This window comes from Apteryx mantelli, chromosome 5 (assembly GCF_036417845.1).
Source record: "Apteryx mantelli isolate bAptMan1 chromosome 5, bAptMan1.hap1, whole genome shotgun sequence".
In the NCBI taxonomy this organism is placed as follows: Eukaryota; Metazoa; Chordata; class Aves; order Apterygiformes; family Apterygidae; genus Apteryx; species Apteryx mantelli.
Window position 1 is genome coordinate 34,740,556 of NC_089982.1, and position 22,304 is coordinate 34,762,859.

Below are 22,304 nucleotides of genomic sequence, written 5' to 3' on the forward strand. Positions count from 1 at the left end.
TTTGAGTGTTCCTAAGCAAAAAGTTGAACAAATACAAGTTTTGTAGACATCTGAAAATAACTTTCATCTATATAGCTCACAGCCAGTAAAGTAAGGGAAGGTATTTTCCATGCAATAGTTGCCTACTCTGCCTTTATTGTCAAAAAATGCTATCAGAGATGAAAGAAAATTTGGCTGTTTTCTGTTTGTATCTTTGTCTCATAAATTACAGGGGAATGGCAATGATTTGTCCCTTCCCTTCCCCCCCCCCTTCTCTCTCTAAGCCATTATGTCTGTTAGTAATTCAGGTATTTTATAGTCTTGGTAGACTCAGGCATTACATACACACTACCTATCAGTGTCTGACAGCATAAATCCATCTGTATTGTGCTTATGCTAACAAAGATACTCCAAGAAAGAGTACAGGTAATGAATACAACCTTATGCCAGCAACAAGACTGGTGCATAGACAAAAGCTTCTGAAGGCTAACTAAGAAAGTCACAGTTCAGTGAAAGAAGGAGCAGAGAAAGTGCAGAGGAATAAAAATCCCCTTGGACTCGAGTTCTGCATCTTTTGTTAATCAGCTCAAATTAGGGTAAGTAAATTAAAGATTTGATTTAGCAAGTATCTGAAGCTCTACACCTCTGTTCAGTATATGCTAAATATAATACATGCCTGAAACATCTTGCACAGAGAAAGGTTTTGGCCAGCCAATCAACAAGTCTTTCAGCAAAAATAGAGGAAAACATACTCTATCAGCAGTGAAGGTGGGGAAAATATACATCTGTACTTTTGAGTCCTCTTTTAACCATCCTAGAGCAGAAAGGTTGAGCACAGGCTCAGCTTAAATACTTTGCAAGTCATTTAAAAATTAAGTTGTAATAGCACAGCCCTACCAGTTGCTGTCACGCCTGTTTACCATTAATTCCTGAGAAATATCTGTAGAATGTGTCCTGCCTTTCTTCTTGCAAAGCTCATATGATTAAGTGCCTGTTCTAGCACTGAATGAATTTCAGTGACTGCTGGATAGAAGGTTATAAGCATGACAAGAAACCTCCCTAAGTATTCATATATAGACACACTAACTATAGCCCTCAGCGCTTACTTAGTTCTTAGCCTGAAAAACTTAAGACTGCCTCTTTTAAAATCCTGAATACATTCCTGAATGGAAAAGTATTTAGGTTCAAAAACAAAGCAAACCAAAAAACTCATCACCCACAGAACACACAACACAGCCTTTACCATTTCAGACAAGAACCAGAAATCTAGTCTATGCACTCTATGCACCCTCTTAAGTATTTTTGCAGCTTGCCAATACATTAGCCACTAATTGTTCATACTTCTGTTAGTGTCCACAAGTGGCTGTATCAGCAGAACAAAAACATAGACTTAATGTCATTACAAGAATAGCTTCCAATACATAAATATCACTTAGAAAAAAAATGAAAGGACAAACATTTGTTTTAATTAGGGGTTTTATACACAGCATGCATCTGAAAAGAAATTTTTTCACATGTAACTATCACTCAAGTTTCCTGATCAAGGGTGTACAATCTCAGACATTAATAAAAGGGTACCATCACCTCTTACACTGGTATATACAGAGATATAAAAATATACAGAACAGTTTATTTTACAGAGCAACAGAGCTGAGTGAATACTGTGCACACCGCACACCGAGTTTGGACAGCTGAATATCCAAACTGCAAATGCAGAAGAAAACTGCAGAGATCGTTCTAGGGGTCAGAAGAAACAGCAACTGGAATTCTGACACAGTGTAAAAATATAAGGCAGAAGCCACTTTCTTCTGAATTCTAGGGAAAAGCAGAGCACACTTTGAGACTATATTCATCTTGTTTTTAAAAAAGTAGTTCCAGCAATGAGTTGTACATGCAAAACACAAATTTGCATCAACAGTGCAACAACAACAATACTGAACAGTAGCTCATCATACAAACTTAAAAAAAAAAAGTAACCTACTTTATGCATCTCTCCTCACAAAACATCTAGGATTTGTCAGTGCATTAGTGTTAAAGTGGCATTAAAAAAAACTTCTGCTATTATAACAGATGCAGAATTATTTTGGAAATGCATAGCATCTACATTTTTATTGTCTTTGTAATTAAGTTGGCATAGGCACCATTCTAGTCGCACCAGCATTAAGAATTCTTGATGGAAACAGCCATTCCTATCAATTCATACACAGCTATTCTTGACTGCTTGTATTGATTTTGATTTCAACAAATAAATGCTTTTTAAAGTTCAAAAATATACCCTATGAATATTAAAAGAACTATATAAAACATACCTAAGACACAAGGTTAGCTGGCTGCCATGTGTAACACTGAAGAGAAACATTCAAGTTTGACAGATTTTTGAGATGAAAGGCCTTTGGGTTGGAAGCATATCAAAGACAACAGTGCAGTAGGCTGAGAATTCCTTTAGCTCAGTTCAGAACTAAGGCATTGTATGATAAAATATACATTTATATTTGGTGCAATGTTACCATCGATTTTAGAATCCAGATCACCTCAAATTCTATAATTTGTCACTCTAGGAAACACATTTAACCATCTTATATCACAAACAAACCTTTGTGGAAAAAAATTCAAACACTAAACCTATATTATGTTTTCTAATTTGACATCGAGAAACAAAAATGATAAACCAAACAAACCGCAATCCCCAAGAAACAAAATGCTAGGAGTTCACATCCTCCTAGTCTTTACTCACCAAAACTTAAGACCTTGGGCTTTATTGAAAAGAAAAAGATTAAGATTTTAAACACCTACATCAAATTACTTTTTGCATTTGAAAAATTTCAATTATCCATTCATTCTATGCTTGATGCCCCCTCTGATTATCTCCCAGCGTTGCCCTTCTCCTATCATTCCTATATGGCCTCCCTCTAAAGTTTCGCTGATACTGGTAGCCTTCATCTCTGCTTCTGCTGGGTGGTCCTTTCCAGGCCTCCTCATTTCTTTGGAACTGGTATCCTCCCCGACTAGAATAACCCCATTCAAGTCTAGGCCTTCTGCCTCCTCCGTAAGTCTGGTTATAAAATTGCTTGGATCTGCCACTTTTCAGCATATCAGAAACTTCACTTTCATCTTCAGAGCTTTCTTCCCTTGTTCTCTGTGCCCTGCTTTCTGCCTGTAGATCACCAGTACCTTTGGAGTCTCTAACTTTATCAGTCTTTTCCTTACGACTGGGAACGGTATTTTTCAGTTCATTTTTTGGTGGTTCTGCCAATGGTATAGTAGGGTTTGGCATCGCTGCCTGCCTCTCACTCCCCTGTATTTGCAGGGCACGATTTTGCAGCCCAGCTATTGCTTGTTTAGCAGGAGAAGCGGAAGTACAAGTTTGCTCCAACTTAGGTGCCCTGGCCAGAGTTTCATTTAGGGCACTGCATTCACTGCTTGCACCAGCCACAGGGAGCGGTACGGTGTTGGAGCTGCTGCCACTGTTAGTCTTCTGAAGCTGCTCTATACAGCTGCCTCCAGGAACTGGAGGGCTGCATTCTTTAGCCAAATACATGTTCGCAGAGGTGCTAGGTGTTGCCTCTTTGTCCTCAGGTGACATGACAATATTAGGTCTTGCTGCTGAATTTTCAATAAAGCCCTGAACTGGGTACCCATACCAAAAGTGAGGAAAGAAAGGAGGTGCTATTGGAACAGCTCCTATAAAGGGATTGTGTCCAAAGGGGGGTTGCGGGAACATATTTTTCCCTCTCAGGGACTCATCATAGTTTGTGTGAAGAGTTTGCACCGGAGTCTCCGATTCTACACAGATTTGTCCTTGACTTTCTGACACCTGAGCTGTAGGTATAATCAGAGGCAGTGATGGAGACCTATTATCAACCTGTGAACTTTGACCATTGGATCTGGCCTCATTCTGAATAGGAAAGTGCCTGTTTGTTCGTGCAGTTTCATTTTCATTCAGAGTCAGCGGAGCCTCCTGGAACCAGAGGTTGTGCGGATACACAGGAAGGGAAACATTTGGGTACATTCTACAAGCAGCTAAATAGGCCTGATGCAGGGGGTACAAGTAGGAATGGGGTGCCCACATGGGACAGCTGTACGCCTGAAAGACAAAAAATAATAATAATTTGGTCTATTGAATATTCACATACTTATAATAGCACATAGGTTGTTTACCATTTTGAAACAGTCAATTACAGAAATGAAAATAATTTTCTTCACACTGCCCTCAATTCCAAAGAATTTCTGGTGTTTCAGGATCACGTTCCCATTTTTTGTCTTCCCACCAAATACAGCTGAAATGAGCAACAGTTATGACTAATAAAGAAACTTGATCACACAGTTCCTGTAGAGTTAATTTAAAAACATGATGCTGTAAGCCATGTTTTAGCTATGTATTTTAAGATATGCATTTCCAATTCACCTTCCAAAAATCACAATTATTAATCTGCAATCTGCCCTACTAGCTCACTTTTCAAAATTCGTGGGGGGGAACCATAATAAAAACAAAATCATACCATACACACATGTTCACCTCAAAAACAGACCTGCACAGACACCTGAAATGAGATCACTGTCCCAAGGACAATCCTTAAAGATTGAAACCCATATTTATTCACACAACCTACTGATTTGCCAGCTAGAAGTCTTTTCATAAAGTAGGGGTACAGGTTTGACGACTACACAAGATACTTTCCAGATACTGGTGGGAGTCACAGTACGGACACCCAGTATTTTCAGTCAGAACTTCTTCTGAACCATTAGTGAACATGGGTTATGTTAACACTACTAAAGTCATCCACCTCAGGGAGCGACCCCCTTCCCTTTGCCCTACCTCCATTTTAACTAACTAGCATGCAGTGACTCACAGTTACATTGGTCATGGACAGCAACTGGCCCAAGGGGGATGTTCTTAATAGTATCTGTAGGATTTTAATAATAGCTATAGGATATTTTTAATAGTACAATGCAAAGGTACACATTTCAGGCCATACAACAGCACACAAGGCTACTGGAGGCACAAGGCTGTCTAAGAAAATATTTGAGAGCTGGGTAGGGAGCAAAGCCCAAAACCTGGCATGGTCTTGTCTGTGCCACCCACAGAGAAGAGTCCCTGGAGCAAACTACCAAACCAGATTTTTCTCTCAATGGGAACTTGTCGGTTCACTCTGAACAAGCAGCTGGGAGAGTGTGGATAACAGGGTGACGGCATCTGTGACCAAAGCACAGGAATCCAAAACCTAGTTCCCAGGTATACCTTTGTTTTGTCACCAAAGAGCACAACTATTAAAACATGGTACTTTGACCAGTAGATGGTGCTGAAGCACCAAAATGACAGACTACATCCTAAATAAAACATTCCCAAATACATGTAGGCTTATAAAACAAACACTGTTCAAATATATTGCAGTGGCACCTGCTGATGACTTATGGATTTTCTATTAAACAAATCAAAAAGACCTGAATTAGGTACACAAAGTTATCAAATCTAGTTTTTCTTTGTATGTTGTGCTGAACATTTTCCTCCTTCCAAATCTGCTAATTCTCCTCCTTCCATATGCAAATGCCAACAAAGAAAATCATTACATTTTATAGCCAATTCTTGTGGAACAAGCCTGTGAGCTTAACATTTTTGCAAAGTAGTTTGCCTGAGAGAAGGGGTAAGAGGACATGGGAAAAGGAATATTTTTATGCACAGAAGGGAGAAACTAAGCAACCAATCAGCCCTACAGAAAAGAAAAATAAAATAAAATAAAATAAAATTTTGCTTCTTTGGACAGTCCCCTCCCCCAAATTTGCACCACATATACACATCAACCACTATTTTAAGTAATTAAAAGGTTAAAAGACTGTCCTTAACCTGAGTAGGTAGGACAGACATGCAGGTAAGCTTGAGGGAATCTCCACAGGGAAAGGTCTGCATTGGCTTTGCCAATACACAGACATGGTAGGAAGGTAGAGGGCTTTTTGTCTTTTACTCTATACTGCTTCCAAAAGCATTTGTCTTCAAACTTATATTGGTTTCTCTGTGAATTTCTAAAGCACCGTTTCTGCTGACTGCATATAGCCTGTTGACTGCTAGATAGCTCTGAACACTGTTGAGATACATTTATTTTTGTCGACAACTTGAACTAAAATGCAGACTGGTGTTGGGAACCCCAATTAATAGAAAACAACAACAACAACAACAGCAAAAGTATTTCAAATTTAAAGAGAAACTTGAAGCATACAGCTGCAGCAACTGAAGTTCTGTACTACCAAATACAAGCATATTTTAATGGTATTACAAACAGAAATGTAAGTTTGGAAAGTTACCTTCACACCAAGATTGAAGAAAAATCTAAGAATATTCTTATCTAGGGAAGAAAACAGAAAAATCCATGAAGAACTATAATATCACACTTCATCCGATACAAAAATTAGTCCCTGCGGAAAGTTCCATTTTAGTAAAAGAAAATAAAACAAACACTGGTATTTTAAGCTGCTGCTTGCACATCTTTGATTCCCCTTTTACCACCATAAGATGATCTGGAACTCAACTGCAATTCAAATTTCAGTTCTAACAGTTTATGGAACTGACCTTCCAGTTTTTGGAGAACAATTCAGTAAGTGTATGCCACCATGCAGTAGACACGGTATGTTCTTAACGAACATATTCTATATTCTTAATATGCCAAAGCCTACGTTTTCACAGGCCAGTAAGAAAATTGTTGAACAAGCTTCAAACTTGATTACAAAATAAAATGTTACTTTCATTACTGTATAAGGGAACAGATCTTTGAAGAAATCTTATAAATTCACAAGGCCTCAAGTTATGGTCGGGTAAACTAACAACCATAAACTGATTATATCAGATTTCTAGGTGTAACAAAACAACTGCAATGTTCATGCACAACTGGAATAGAGTGACATCTGTGTATCATTTCCTCCCCACCCCACAAGTCATGGAAATGCAACAATTGGATCTTTTGATACAGCCTAAGCACAGGACAGAACAAGTAAGTTGCCCTCATTTAGGTTTTAAGCAGACCTATTAAGAAAGACGCTATAAGACACGGACCAGACAGCTACTTACCTTTAGGTAAGTCTTCCCCAGTATTGCACAGGGAGTAAGAGGGTGCAACAGCTCTTTCTCCCTTTTCACTTAAAGGGAATCCAGGGTATAGTGGATCCTGATAAGGATTCAGAGTCTGAGGCAAAGGCATTAAAGGCTGGTTAACTGCTTGTATCGACACAGGAACTCCAGCAACTGGAGCAGATGTTACCTGAGCCTGGGATACAATAGAATCAGGTCCCGTTGCTGGGGCTGGCATCAGTGAAGGAGCAGGTATCTGGGCTGGAATACCTAAGGGGGGGGGGGGGGGGGGGAGAAAAAAAAAAAGGAGGGGAGGGAACCCTCAAATATATACAACATTACACAAGAAAATGACAGCGGGAAAGCAAGCTTCAAAAGGGAAAAAAAAATTGGCTTAATGTAGAGAATAGTTTTCAGAAGGGGTGAAACAGTTAAACTTCCCAGAAATAGTTAAGCCCTTCCCATAATAATTAAAAATATATATATGAAAACCAGAAAAAAATAAAAGAAGAGGGAACTGAAGCTTGCATGTGCATCTTTACAATTCTGGTTCAAACTAGTCATTTACAATCAACTCTGAATCTGAGGTCAGATTACCTGGGCTATGCATCTTCTGTCACCGATGCAGTCAACCCAAGTATGTGAGGATTGTTACAGTAACTAAAGTACCTTGTGAACATGCTATGCTGACTCCAAGGCCAGTTCTTGTACAGAAACATAACAGAGGGATAAGATATAGCGTCTGACTTAACGAGCAATATTGAATCTAAGCTAATTCCACACATCAGGAGATGCACAGAGCAAGCATTGCACTGGTTTTGCAACAAGTGAACTGAGGTCCAGATGGACTCATTAGCTCCACACATGCCAGATCCGAGCCGAGTCCTTAGTGAATTGAGTGGCTTAGTACATGGGGCACAGAATACAAACACATACCCAGCTTCAGTATGTTGACAACATGCTCCATCTTAAGCAGAACCTCAGAATAAGCCCCCTCAAAACTCAAAGCTATCCCACTCAGGGAAAAAAAATATATATATATATATAGAGAGAGAGAGAGAGAGTTGAGTATTCATCTCTCCTCCACTTTCAGATAAGGAGTCAGGTGAACTATATATATGGGCAATCAAAAATCTACTAGAACTTTCACAAGCTTTGAGCAGCGAATAACTACATTCCTTTAGATGGTTTGCCTTTAGGATGTGAAGTTACTTGAAATTATGTCTCCTGGAGGCATTTTCAGTTTAGCAAGATAGTTAAAACATGCTTCAGGGTTAGCAGTTTCTGAAGTACATTAATGTTTCTTCAAACCTGGCGGTCCATATGTTGTTGGCTCACTTGGCCAAGCTGGCACAATGGCTGGTATGGAAGGCACTGTTGGAGGCAAATGCACCTCAGAAAAGATTGGTGAGGGTGCTGGAGTTGCACCTGGTAAGCATTCTGCCAGTTTCTGTGAAAGCAAAAAGATCATGTGAAGTTATTCTAAATTAGCATTGTTTGTGAGCCCTAATGAGTCTAACTTATACCAATAAAGGCTTAATGACCCAGCATTATCCAGACTACCACCATCACAATACCAAAACACCAACTAGTAATGTGACAGGCTATACGCATAAGAGATTTAAGATATGTCAGGTAGCTGTGCTAAGAACTCTGCACTGAGCTCTATCCAGAATGTGCCTGTACCACGGACAACCATCAAAGTTATAACAACCTCCACAAGGGCTAAGTTTAGTCTCTCTCAGTCAAAAGAAAAGCCACAAACTATTACCAGTGACCTCAGGGAAAGCTGAAGAAGGAAGGGTAAAGAATTTAAAGTAAAAAGCACTGTTAACTTAAAAGAAAGATATGAAATATCCCCTCTCAGAAAACAAAGGATACACAGTTGCTTTTCAATCATGGTTTGTCCTTTTACATTGAACATAACAGATTCCTAAACTGTGAAGTGGGGCATTCTGGTATTATCACCATAGAAATTACTACTTAATTAAAACCCAGTATTAGTAACACATACTTGGCTGTGATGAAGTTCCCTTTTGTCTGAAGTCTCCTGACTGGAAAACTTTGAAATTAAACAAACATTTCTTACTTGTTCAGCAAGAATTGGAGAGTCTGTTTTCACTTGTTCCAAAGGAGATGAAGCTTTTGGATAACTCTCATCTTGACTATTCTTCTAAAGCAAAGTTAGAGACAACAGACATAGCTAGTCTAATAACAAAACTTATTTTTTAAAGACATATTCAAGGATATTAAAACATACTACATAGGATGTGGGCTAAGCACCCAGTCATTGTTATACTAGTGTAACATTTTGCTTATTGAAAGGGCAGCAAAGAGCCAACAAGAGGCCATGAATCTTCACCGAAGTTCAGAGATCATGGTCTGTTAACATAGTAGCTATTAGTAAACCTCAGATCTTCTGTAGTCTAATCACACATAAGGCACAGACTGTACTAAGTAATTACAAATCTAGATTTGTAAGTGCTCTGATAGCCTAGATTTGAGAACTCAGATTGCACAGAAAGACCACAAGTATGGGTTAAAGGGGCTGAGGAAAGCTGACAGCAACACAAGCCTCAAATCTTAGAAGTATTTCACTAAAAGCTGTAAAGCAGCAGCAGCAGCAGTCACAGCTCGAAAGGCAGCTATCACTCTGCCAATCATGTATCAGAGAAGCAATAACATTAAAAAATAATAAAATGAAATTTTAGTCTTTTCTTTAAGATTACCTCAGATGAATTTGGCTCAAGCTTCTGTCTTAAGTGGATCTGCCTGGAATTTGACTCTGTAACACCAAGACATAACCTAGTAAATGAACCATTACACCATTTATGGCTATTATAACTTAAGCCAGTTAAACTTTGCCTTTTCAAAAATTAAACCTTCAAAATAAAATCTACCTCAGCATATATTACTTCAGAAAATATAAACTTCAATTTTTTTTCCAAATATCAAAGGATCCCAAAATTACCAGTTGTTAGGGCAGCAACTTAGAGCAACTACTCTAACCAGGATTTTTGAAACTCTGCATGAATTCTTTAATGATAGTTGTTAACTATTTTGGTGATGCCTGGGGGAAGTGAGGAAGAAACACAGCCATCTTTGTTTTAAACACATATCATTCATCCTGCATCCCTTCTAGTGAAGGAGAAATAAATTTGTATGTACTTTAATCAAAGTAAAAATTTTTCGTTTGTATTTCCATATTCAGTTTGTATTTCCATATTCAAGCGCTAAGATAAAAGTAGTTTAAAGTCTTGTTTACTTTTGACTGCGTAAGAGTAAGATCAGTTTAGAATGCTTCAGTGTTCCACAGATCTAGAGAGTTTTCAGACCAATATAAGAGGCTTAATTTCTTAAGCACCAGCAAATATTTGGGGGGAAGGGGGAGGAAGGGGTGGGGGGAGGAAGGTGTTAAAAAACAAAAAGTCATGGCATAACCTTCATATGATAAGATCTGTACAAGTTTTTCCACATTCTAAGCTAGGCTCAGATCTGGCAACCACTGCTTGTCAAATCAGTCGAATTCTTCCCCACTCATGCGTTTAATAGAAACTGCGTATGCGTCTTTAAAAAATTAGTCTATGCACTGTCACTGTAACACTTAGACTACACTGTAAATTAAAACAATGTTGATTATGAGAAATTACTGCCAATTCCCCAAGGACCTACTGGGGTCTCAAGATACTCAGAGGAAAATACAGTTGATTCCTTCAAGATTTTTAATGTAGTTCCAGAAGCAACGCAATCAAGAACATCATGAAAACCACAGAGAAAGGAGTATATGCTACGCGAGCCAGTAAAATCTGTCATGATGCTGTAGTAAAGGCCTTCCTCTAGATAAACACTCTTTTTGGCATTGCAAATGAAACAACTTTTCAGAAGTCTGGGGAATGAAAAATATGTAACATCAGCCCTTGTGCAACCATTCAAGAAGGCATTACATGCTGTAAGGGGGACCAAGGAGCAAAAGCGCCATAAAAATGCAACAGGAATGTCTCTGCTTTTACCAGAGAAAGAGATAAGGTGAAAAGATTTAAAAAGAAAGAAAGAAAAAAAAAAAAAGCAGAACAGCTGCTATGAGGAGGCCAAAGAGTTTGAATTTTATTTAGTCAGAAAAAATATATATATATAGAAGCAGCTAAGACCAAATTCAGTGTTTAGATATGGCAAAGCTGACAAGACAAAAAATAAATAAAAAAATGCAATCAGCTGTATTTGGCAGGAATTTATCGACTACCTGCCAACTACCTGAAAGCTACAGATTTCATCTATTACTGCCAGGTTCCACTTCCTCACAAGAGGGGAAAAGCTTAGAATCAAAGAAGAGAAACTAAGGAGGGTTTGGGGGGGGAGAGGGAACGTGAGAAAACCCAAACAAGTTTTGACCATTTTTACTGTAAAATAAATAAAAATACTGTAAATTTTTTTTTTGGGGGGGGGGCACCTCTTGAATACACATTCTCCTCTCCCTCTTCCCGTAGCATTTTATGCTAATTCTTAACCCTGCCACATTGAAAACTTTAACCCACTTTTCCTCTTAACTGACTTCAGTAAGCACCATTAATACTCCTCCACTGGCCCTTTGTCACACTCACTCCAGTTTCAACAGGATCCAATGTATGGTGGCTCTGACAGCCTTGCATTCTGGCTTTTCCCTTCCCTCTTTCACTAAAAAAAATCCCAAAGAGGAGCCTGTTCTCTCAGTCATATTCACAAAGCAGAAAAATTATGCACTTTTTTTCTCCCCCAAGCACATCTTTGCTACCTTGGGGCTGGCTTAGTTGAACACAATATTTATTTTCACCTCACTGGCTGAACAGATGCCTCATCTTGAATAAATTCAGGAGCTGATGATTAAAAACCCAAAACAACACTTGTTCTGAAAATATTCACATTACCTTTATTCTTCTGCTCTTCCACTTCTGCAGCCCACTTGCTGTTTCTTCTCTCGTTATTTGAGAACTTTTTCTGGTTGAAATTATCTACGGTCTGTGTAGCAGCTTGACAAACTGACTGATTCTAAAGAAGTTGACAAAAGTAGAAATAAGATTTTTTTTTTATTATTTTTTTTTTTAAGAAGCCTGATGAAACTTTTCCATCATCTGATATTACACTATGCCTTCATCTCTCACACACACACACACTTCTCTTGTTGATATGCAGAAAGAAAAGTCTTAATCAGTATCATTCAGATTCATCCACTCCCTCATTTGTTGCTAAATTTTTAGGGGTCTCCTTTAAAAGCATTCATATCATTACTTTACTTGACAAAATAAAAAAAGAAAAGCTTTACTCTACTTTGAGACAATTGCCACTTTAAAACTGCAACCTCCTTCTGCGGGTGCGCACATACAGCACGCTTAACCACAGCCCAGAGAGAGACTGAAGTCTAAGGGAGGGAAGCGACCCCAAGCCTGCTCTTTGCAGAGTAGAAGAGTTCTACTTTCCTCCTCAGTTACACCAATACAAGTAATATTGCTCAAGAACTTAAAGATAAAGCAAAATAAGTCATTTTCACAAAGCAAGACATTTAAGGCTCATCTCTTACCTACTACTTTTTCCCCAGCCTGGCTCTCATTTCTGTTTGGCCAAGGATTTAAATCAAAAAAGCCCCACACATTTTCAGAATAAGCCTATGTAGACCACAGCTGTTTTCCCCAGAGGATATGCTCCCTGGACGTATAGAAATTTTCATCTGCTTTCTTTAAAAGCTAACACAAGCACAGGCATCAATAGAATAATCTATCAAAATCTAAAGGCTAAATCCTTCCCTCAGTTAAACAAGTCTGTTGAAGCCAGCTGAATAGAAAAAAGGAGCAAGTTTGAGCCCAAAAATTTTTCCATTATTTATGACACCATGCAAATTCTCATACCAATCAGTTTTCAAGCTAGAAAGAAAAGTCACTTATAGGTAAAACAGGTTTTACATGAACTAAATCAGAAACAACAACATAGTCATCTCTGATACTAATTCAAGCATCACATTACCATTTACTAAGCTACTTCTTAGCATGAAGCTGTATTTCAGCACAAGTTCTGCCCTCACCTTTAGATCCGATCCTACTATACAAGGAAAAGGCAACAGCTAAGTTGATTCTACTCCTGCGTAGAGGAGTGCAAAGCTTTCCAAAGACAGAAGCAACATGAAGAAAAAAGCTCATGGCTTCGGAAGCTCTTATTTCTACTACATTTTGGTGCCTAAAGAACTGTGTAAGGTGGACACAAATTATTCATAAGGGCAGCTATAAAGTTTATGTCTTGCATTGAATATATAGAGTATTGCAGATGAACATATTTCTGCGTAGAAAGAAGCGTGAAGAGAATAGCCTTTAACTTTGCAGTTGCACTATAATGCAAGAGCAGCAAATCAGAAGTTCCTAATTAATGGTTCAAGGATGTGCAAGAAAAATGCACTATTAATTACAGCCAAAAAGCATACATTAGAAAGGGCAGGAAAAGCTTGTTCATCCCTCTGCTTAATCTCATAAAGTGAACAAGAGTCTTCTATAGCCTGTTTCTCCCTGCGTTCCTCTGGAGACGGGCCAAAGTAGTTACAATCTCTGTTACTCTGGTTCAGATCCTCGGTTCTCTCACGATCTGGTTTTCTGTAAAGAAAGAAATAAGACAGGATCACTTTGTCGAAGAAATCCAATTACCACCTAGTATCAAATATAACAAACTCAGGATTAAGGAGGAGGAAAGAAAGATAATTACACAGCATTGCTTATGTGATTCGATATGCACCCAGATCACTTTCTCCCTATTGCAAGTTAAAAGGAGGAAAAAAAAAATTTCATCCATGATTTATTCAATTTGATACTATGTGGAAGGACTGTAAAGCAAACTGTAGGTATTAGATCATAGTTAAAGACCAAATCCCTACATCAAGTGATCTAACCCATTTCTGTGTCAACTGAGAACTGACCACCCCCCTATCTGCTATCCATGGCCACACAAGTTGGGAAAGGAGATTTCTGTGAATACAAGGAAATAAAGAATTTCTGTAAATACAGGCAAAATGCATTATAGCTTTCAAATGTCAGAAGCATTACTATACAAAGTTAACAACAATCAATGTTTGAGCTTTCTGAACCACTTAACTGAACTTTTTAGGATACTTATGCATTTGGGGGATTGGGAACATTACAGAAGTGGCAGTCTCAAAAGATATCCCAGCATCCTTTACTCCACCTGGAGTTATGGTGCAGAAGAGTGGTCAAATAGACCATAAAGAGTTTGTGTTTGTGTCCAAGTATCTTTTAGATAGGACAGAAGGAGGGTGGCAATAATGAGGACAACCTTTATTGCAGGAGCACAATGAAGAAAGAAGTCGCTACCATCAACTGTAGGCAAAATGCTGTTCTCATATTCCTTCCAAAAAAATCGTTCTATACACTGCTTTGTCTAATATGCAATTAAAGCTGAATCCAAAGTGTTATTTAGCAGTACATCATAAAAGAAGTTACAACAGAAACTTTTTCCAGTCTACTGCACAAATATTTCCCTCTGGTAAAGCCATGAAATCAACCTGTACTGAAAGGTTTACTTCATAGTAAAGCATCTTAAATTATATACTCAATATTTTGATTTTAGTTCAGTACTACAGGCTAACAAAGAGCAGCCATTCCACACAGCACAATTAAAACAAAAAAGGGTTTCCTCTCCGAGTATTCCCCAGCTAATGCAGATGAAAACTCAAATGGCTCTCTCAATGGTGCCTCTTCACACAGCAACTGCAAAACTGACACGAGTACCAGGTCTAACATTCTAGCTGGTTATTAACCATACCATGTGTCAGTTCTCTGAAGCCGAGGGCAGATTCTAGCCATGCCCAAGAAGCGCTGCATTCAGTCACTGCGCCAGCCCCACCCAGAGAAACAACATCCACCTTCCAGGAAGAAGGAGCAGTCTTGTGCAGAGTGGAGGGGCTCCACGGGGGATGTTGCCAAGCAAGAAAGTAAGTGGGAGCTCATGATAGCTGCAATTTTGAAGGAGATTAAATAAAAAAAATAAATAAATAAAATTAAAAAAAAAAAAACCACACTTTTTCCTGTTCTTGTATGTATTCTTAAGGACTCAGAACACTTAAGAATTCATTAGCAACATATTTCAAAACAGCACGTGGGAAGCATCTGAAACAGGCACCTGGGCTGCAAGAAGGTTGGCTAGAGTTTAAGACAAGGAAGATGTTATCTGTGGTTTTACCTTGCAGTTTGGGAAGGATTCCTGCCTGGAGCTTTTTGCTCAGTTGAGGTCTGATGAGATTGGGGTCCAGAACATAAGAACTGATGCTGCCTGGTTCCCACAGTATGCTGAAGTCGAGGAGGTAGTGCTGACGGGGGTTTTATTGGCTTGCTTTGATTCTTTGGCCCTCTGCAATCTGCATCTGTGATACAGAGGTGAAAAAATAGAATATTGAGGGGGGGGGTTGTTGTTGTTGCTGTTTTTTTAAGCCCCTATTGGACAAAACCTCTGACAATAAGGATTCCATCACTGAAAGACAGGTACAATCGTACCAGGCTGAGCATTCTGCCCCCATGTTGGAAAAAACTTTTTTATCTTCTTCCCTGGCACAGTGTTCCAGCCCTCCATAGGAGAGGTTTGTGGAAGAGGTTTAAGGCTCTTCAGTGAGACAGCATGCCTAAAAACAAGGGAAGGGGGGGAGAGGAAAAAAAAAAAAGAAAATCTTTAATACCAGATTAAGGCTTGCATAAATTAATACTACATGTTTATTAAAACAGATGGATCTTTTCATTTTTGAGAACATTACATTCAAAGTCCTTTGTTCTTTATGATTATACTCAAACAATGAATAAATCAGGAATAAATGTTGATTTTTTTTTTAATTACAGACTCTGATAAAATTATGCAAATTTAACCAATATTCAACAGGACATAGATGCTCTATGGTAATAAATATATACCAAAATGAAAGTTTGTTGGCTTTTCTTTTTTTGTAGGCAGGAAGTGGAGCTCATCAGTTATTATTTGTGAAGTGAATATTATAATGTCTTTAGGACAGACTGAAAAAGAGAGCAATCATAAAAAAGCAATATACTCAACAGGCAGGTTTACCACAAATACTGCAATAGATGTCAGGACTGAAAACCATTATATTGGTGTTTTTATATCCCAGAGCAATAACTGCATTTTTAATTAAGGATACTATTAGGAAGTCCAAGCAGCTGTTTACATTATTTGAAAGGACAGCATTCAGTTCTATAATAGATGGTCCAATCAAGTTCAACCCCAATTTAAAAAGGCAACAATGTGCAAGGTAACTTTCTATTCTTACAAAATTTTCATCTTTCTTACAGAAGGCAATCATGTGAGATTAACTGGCATCTTCCCCCTTCCCTCATTTACCCTGCCTGGAAGCATTTCCTCTTCCTGAACTACATGGTTAGATATCAAATTCAACTGCTTTTTTTGCCCAAAAGAAGAGAGTCACAGAACTTACAGCAGAGTTCAAGATCACTCAAACCCACATCCCCACCCCCCCACACACACTCCCCTTTAAACCGTTAGTTTGCCCTGAGGGTAGCACAAAGCAGTGGCACTGATCTGAACAGCAACTTGGCACCCTCTGTATGAAATCAGGCAGAGCTAGTCAACCAACAGAGAATGCTAGGTGCTTGCACAGGCCTTTTCACATCTAATCATCTAGCATCTAATCATTAAACACAAAAAGGAAACACTTAATTAGGATAGTGTCAATCTGTTTAGGTTTGGAGCTTGTGCAGAAAATGCTAGCTTAAGGAGGGTTTTCTTGTTTAAAGAAAAAACAAAACAAAACATAATAATGTAGTTACCAATCTACTCTGCAAGTAACATGCAGACTGCATGGCAGTAAAATAAATAAATAAAATAAATACATACATACATATATATATATGTGTATTAAAAAAGTAGACCTTACTTTTTCTTTTTTTGATATATTGTTTCTTAACAATTTTGTAGTAGTACTGCTTCAAGTAAAGAAATCTATACACATCAATGGCTGAAATTAACTCTGAACTGAAGCAACGCTACCATTACCAAGGTACTGGTACTTGGCACTCTTTTACCAAAAAAAAAAAAAAAAAAAAAAAAAAAAAAAAAAAAAAAAAAAAAAAAAACCAAAACCCACACACCGAAAAAACACAGCAAGAGGAAAACCATACTTACTTTTCTCCAAGCTCTTCTACAAATACAACAACTGGACCATTCTCTGAGCAAACTTCTTGAATATGGGCATTATAAAATTTCCCATTATGGTCTAAGCGCACCTAAAAAAAAAAAAAAAAATTAAGGAAAAAGGATTAGGTTCAAAGAAGAAAATGAGAGGGCATAACTCTCTAAGCTATCGGCAACATTAACAATAAATGTTTTCCTCTGGGCAACAGGAGACCCAAGAAACAAACACCAAGTAATTCAGAAAATGTATCAAAAGCAAGCCTTCAATATATATCACTTACTCAAAAAAAAGAAAAAGAAAAAAAAAAAGAAAAAGAAAAAAGAGAGCTTTCCTGACAACAATACTAAATGAAACAGCGGCTTTCAAAACTACATGAAACAGCTTAAAAGATATGCTTTACCGAAGATACCTTCTCTTAAAATAAGTCCCAAAGTTTTTTCATTAAAATCCAGGCCCCCCCCAAAAAAGTGTGTGTGTGTGTGTGTGTGTGTGTGTGTGTGTGTGTGTGTGTGTGTGTGTGTGTACACACACACACATATATATATATATATAAAAATAAAATCTCCTCTACTGACTTTTGTGAACTTGAGTTTCATTAAGAACACAAAGAACACCAACCTTTCAGAAGTTACTCTTCAGAAACTTTTCTTAAGAAAAGAAATTTTGTTCATACATGATCATCTATAAAAAATAAGCATTCAATATTCTTACAAGTCTTCTGTTAAAGCTACAAACTGAAAGGGTCCTCGTGCTGCATGACACTGCATCGCAATGTCCAAAATACAGATCATAAGCCTAATTTGAATATCTACCAACATTATTACTATTAATGTAAGAATATTCAATGTCCTAGAAAGGACCATAATTAGCTAAGTGCAACCAGTTTAGTTAACACACCTGAAGAGCTTAATCTAGAATTTGAGCACTGCGAAATTCAAAGGGACATCTTATTGCTTATTTCTTCTTAAACAGCATTACATACTACAATTTTTAATAAAAACTAAAGAGAAATTGTGTCTGTACACAGCAGATAGGAGAGGGTCATGGGTAAAGCACACTTTTGCTGTTTCTTTTTGACACATTCTTTCAACATTTCAGTAGGAAGAAGCCCCCCCAAAATCACGGGGGAGCTTCAGAATCTGCAGCAACTAAAACAAGCTGCAATTAATTCTTTGAAAGTAATGAGATTGAACAAAGCCACCTTACAAATAATCATCTCCAGAGCTCAACATTAATACATCAAACTATGATATTTGTTTTGGTCCCTCTGAAGAAAAGCTTTTATGATAAAAAATACTTTTGAACTAAATGAACTACCTCAAATACACCTACATCCCATACAAGGGCTAGCGCTCTACAGCATTCAACAAGGACATACCACCCCAGCAAGCCCGCACACACTTGCTTGCATACTTAAGCTTAAGTCCACAGTCATCTTATTTAACATAACTCTTACAGTTAAGCACATAACTTTCTATACAGCAAAACTGTAATGATCAGATTATGTTCTCCAACACCCCTCTTTTACATGTTTGCTTCAAGTCATGAACACTGCTGAACATCACATGAGTGTATATGCAGTTGAAAACACAAGCAAAAATGTTTAGAAAGAAATAAATATTATCTATCAAAACTGTTAACCAATAGGGGGAAAATGGCATCTCTAACAAAACTAAAATACAGTATTACTTACTTTACATTTATCTCCAACTGAGTATTGCATGCCAGCAGCAATAGAAAAATCTTGTTTTTGCTGATCTGTAAATACATTAGCAGAAATATTACAGTTATTTTACATATACTAAAAGAATCACTTTAGTGATGTAATAAAAGTGAAAACCCCAGTAGTTTAGGCTCTAAATCTGCTCACTGACCCACATGGGGAATACCCGTGCCTAAATCCAAACTGCCATTTACATCGGGGGGGCTTTAAAAGGGCTCCACTTTAGGTATCAGGTTGCAAAAGATGTTACTTTAAGTATTCATTTACTTACCCCATTTGGATTGTAGCCAAACATCATATTCAACATTTCTGTAAACTGATGGGTTGAGTGATTTAAGAACTTTTTTAGGCAAGACCAAGAAGGTAGGATTGCCATTGCTCTTAAGGTGCTGTATGAAACAGAACAACGTGCTAGAGTGGTCAATTACATAGATATTTACAGTTTTCCATTTATGAATCACAGTGCTCAGCTTTAAATTGAAATACAAAGAAGCTGAAAGTATATACAAGCATAAAGAGCTTTGAAAAAAAATAATTCAGCATGATTCCTTTAAACATATCAGAACAACATTAAGAACTAAACAGCAATAAAAAGGACACTTCTGACACATCAAATATAATTATTACTTTTCAAAGAACTATGTAATTTTTAAATATTGCATGTTAGGAAAATTAGAAACTCAATTATCTCACGAACACGAAACACTGAAAAAATATAGCAGAATAAAAGTTGTTTGGGAGAAAATAAATCTTAACATATAAATACCTTGTTGCCAGAAGGAGACTTTAATCCATTCGTATCACTAACTGTTGTAGCTTTACTTCTGTAAAGGGACAGAAGGAGCCATGGTAGTATAGTATTACAAAGGATTCAAAATCAAGTAAGAAATATCTTGAAAGTGAATAAAAGTATTAAACCTACCCTTTTCTTCATGTTTTTCCACATTAAACACTTTATGAAACATATTCTCATCTCTTTAGATGAAAAAGCTACATTTAAAACAACTACCTTACTATACTCCATATAATTAAAGATTTCCCTTCTAAGCACAAGTTGTATGATGTCTAGTTCATATGTACCTACCCAGCCATCAGAAAAAAAACAGCAACAACAAAAAAAATCCTCCCTCTAAAAATTTTGCAACTACATATAAAAGCACAGAAGCCAACAATAGAAGAAGAAACCATCCTAAAAAACAAAACAAAACACCACACTCACTCACCCTCTCTTTATTACTTGACCTGAGTCAGGCCATTCTCACTCTTATTTTCTACACCTGACATCACTGGAAAATTGCTTTCCACAAAGAAGAAAAGTATTATTCCCTACAACGGCAGTTCCCTACAGCAGCATTAACTTCTCCCAAACCAAAACAGCTTCTTAACTTTTCAATTATGTTGCTATTAAATGTAACTTTTATAAAATAAAAGAGATCTTCTTCCAGAAAATTAGCTGATAAAACAAGCTAAAGTCAACTTCAAGACATGCAAAAAGTTTAAGACTCCATAAATATAGCAAAACGTTTATAATATGGCTTAAGAAGGTCGAGTCGCACACACTAGCTCTTGCATCATAAAGACATATTGTTTAAATCAAAAACATTAAGTGTGATACTCTCAAGTGAGTATATGACCTTCTTTACAAAGGTGCCATGGAGGTTAGCAGTGCATTTTCTTAAGAATCCCAATGCTGATAGAGGGTAATGCTACTGTATATGAACCCCAGGGAAGCTCCAAGAACAGAAAGGAATAAAGGTTTCCACTCTCTGACATTTAAGTACAATAACTGTTCCCGTAGGCAGAAATATTTTGTATTTTAACTGGAAATGTTCCCTGCTATTTTTTTTTTCTCTCTCCAAACAAGAAAGGAAGTTAATCCCTTTCCTGAAACTTGGGTTTTCTTTCTGTGGTAATTTCCATCAGCTTCCCCTTCCATGGTTTTTCAGCTTGAGGAAAAATCAGCTCCTGAGATCTCAATAAAATCCTTCTGCCACATGCCACACTGCACTATAGCGAAGCCCCCAGAAGGGGCTTTAAAGGTTTTCAGCAGGAAAAAGGGGCATGCTGCACTAGCATAGCATAACTTCCATAGCTTCAATAGAATTTCACACAAGCCAGAGTTTTAGAACAGTGTTAGACAACAGAAGAAAAACTGCTAATATGTAAATGCAAAATTGCCAAAATAAAAGAGTTACTATGCAATACAGAAGCAATCAGTAAGCCAAAAACTCAACTAGCTGGAGCACCCAGCCCCAGCAAAGGAAATATAAACCCATGAATATGCTCATTTCATAAAGATCAAAAAGGAACAAAATGGAGCAAGCTACACATGTATTTCTCCATTAGCTACATCCAAGTGCCCTCTCTCCAGCAGGCATTTCAACCTCCAAGATGTGGAAGCAACACAAGTTGGATTAGATTCTTGTAACTCTACTAAGTTACAAGAGCAAGCCAAGTAATTCTCATGGAGTTACCATGCCCAACCGGCATACTGCCAATTCTCCCAGGGCATTCTGCTGTTTTAAACAGGAAGAGAGACATGTTGCAATGGCAATACTCAGTGTAAATATTCCATTATGTAAAGAAACCCAAAGCCAGACTGCAGAAAAAACAGAGGAACTAGCATCCTATCCTTAGGTACAGTGAAGATTATGTATTTCATTCTTTCATAGTTTTAACCTCTTCTCTTTGTGTTTCTCCTCTTAATATTTTTAAAACGTTTTCAACCCTATTAGATTCTACTACCCACCATAAATTCAAAGAACATCTTTAATGTGCTTTGTTCACAGGCAGCTTGCTTTAACTTTTAAATTCCAGTTACCTGCAGTTGTCATCATCTGAATCTGAAGCAGATACTTCACTGCTACCATTACTTTCCTCCATCACATCAACAGCACTAAGCTCTGCTATGATTTGCTTTACATCTGTATCAAACACCTTTTCATACAGCAGTTCATACAGAAGAGCTGGGGAAGGGGAGGAGAAAGAAAGGGCAAAATCAATTACAAGGTAAATGGGATTTTACACCACCGTTATAGAGACATTTCAAATTATTTCAACCAGAAAAAGCAAGTTTTTGAAGCATTAGCTGAAACAAGTAAGGCATTAAGAGCCAAAACAGCTGCAGCTGCTTTTGTTTAATGGGTATGCATGCAACTACTAGAAATCAGGTCTCAATTGGCCCCAGCCTTGTAACTCTATTGGCATATAGGCAAAGTTTTCATGAAGGATCAGAACCCATGCTTGTGTAGTGGGTGTCAGTAGCTCATCAAACCTGCTTAGGACTTTTGGGCATTGCTTCAATATAGTAAAGAAAACAATCTATGAAGATGGGTGGGGGTTTTTTTGTTTGTTTGTTTTTGCAC

General features: G+C 37.6%; 1 protein-coding gene across 5 annotated transcripts in view; it reads right to left on the bottom strand.

The window, feature by feature from the left end:
- Window positions 1-1,437: 1,437 nt before the first annotated feature.
- Window positions 1,438-22,304, bottom strand: part of OTUD4 (OTU deubiquitinase 4) — a 36,755-nt gene continuing 15,888 nt past the window's right edge. For 3 of the 5 annotated variants that reach the window (XM_067297779.1, XM_067297776.1, XM_067297777.1), the window contains 15 exons: window positions 21,761-21,905; window positions 19,706-19,763; window positions 19,211-19,328; window positions 18,910-18,974; window positions 17,207-17,307; window positions 15,556-15,680; window positions 15,245-15,425; window positions 13,479-13,644; window positions 11,938-12,058; window positions 9,766-9,821; window positions 9,126-9,209; window positions 8,348-8,486; window positions 7,037-7,306; window positions 6,277-6,317; window positions 1,438-4,063 (listed from right to left, as the gene is read on the bottom strand). In XM_067297779.1, the coding sequence (XP_067153880.1) occupies window positions 2,819-4,063; window positions 6,277-6,317; window positions 7,037-7,306; window positions 8,348-8,486; window positions 9,126-9,209; window positions 9,766-9,821; window positions 11,938-12,058; window positions 13,479-13,644; window positions 15,245-15,425; window positions 15,556-15,680; window positions 17,207-17,307; window positions 18,910-18,974; window positions 19,211-19,328; window positions 19,706-19,763; window positions 21,761-21,905 (2,915 nt within the window). In that variant the 3' untranslated portion in view covers window positions 1,438-2,818. The remainder of the gene's footprint in view (window positions 4,064-6,276; window positions 6,318-7,036; window positions 7,307-8,347; window positions 8,487-9,125; window positions 9,210-9,765; window positions 9,822-11,937; window positions 12,059-13,478; window positions 13,645-15,244; window positions 15,426-15,555; window positions 15,681-17,206; window positions 17,308-18,909; window positions 18,975-19,210; window positions 19,329-19,705; window positions 19,764-21,760; window positions 21,906-22,304) is intronic. The other 2 variants (XM_067297780.1, XM_067297778.1) reach the window with 2 other exon arrangements.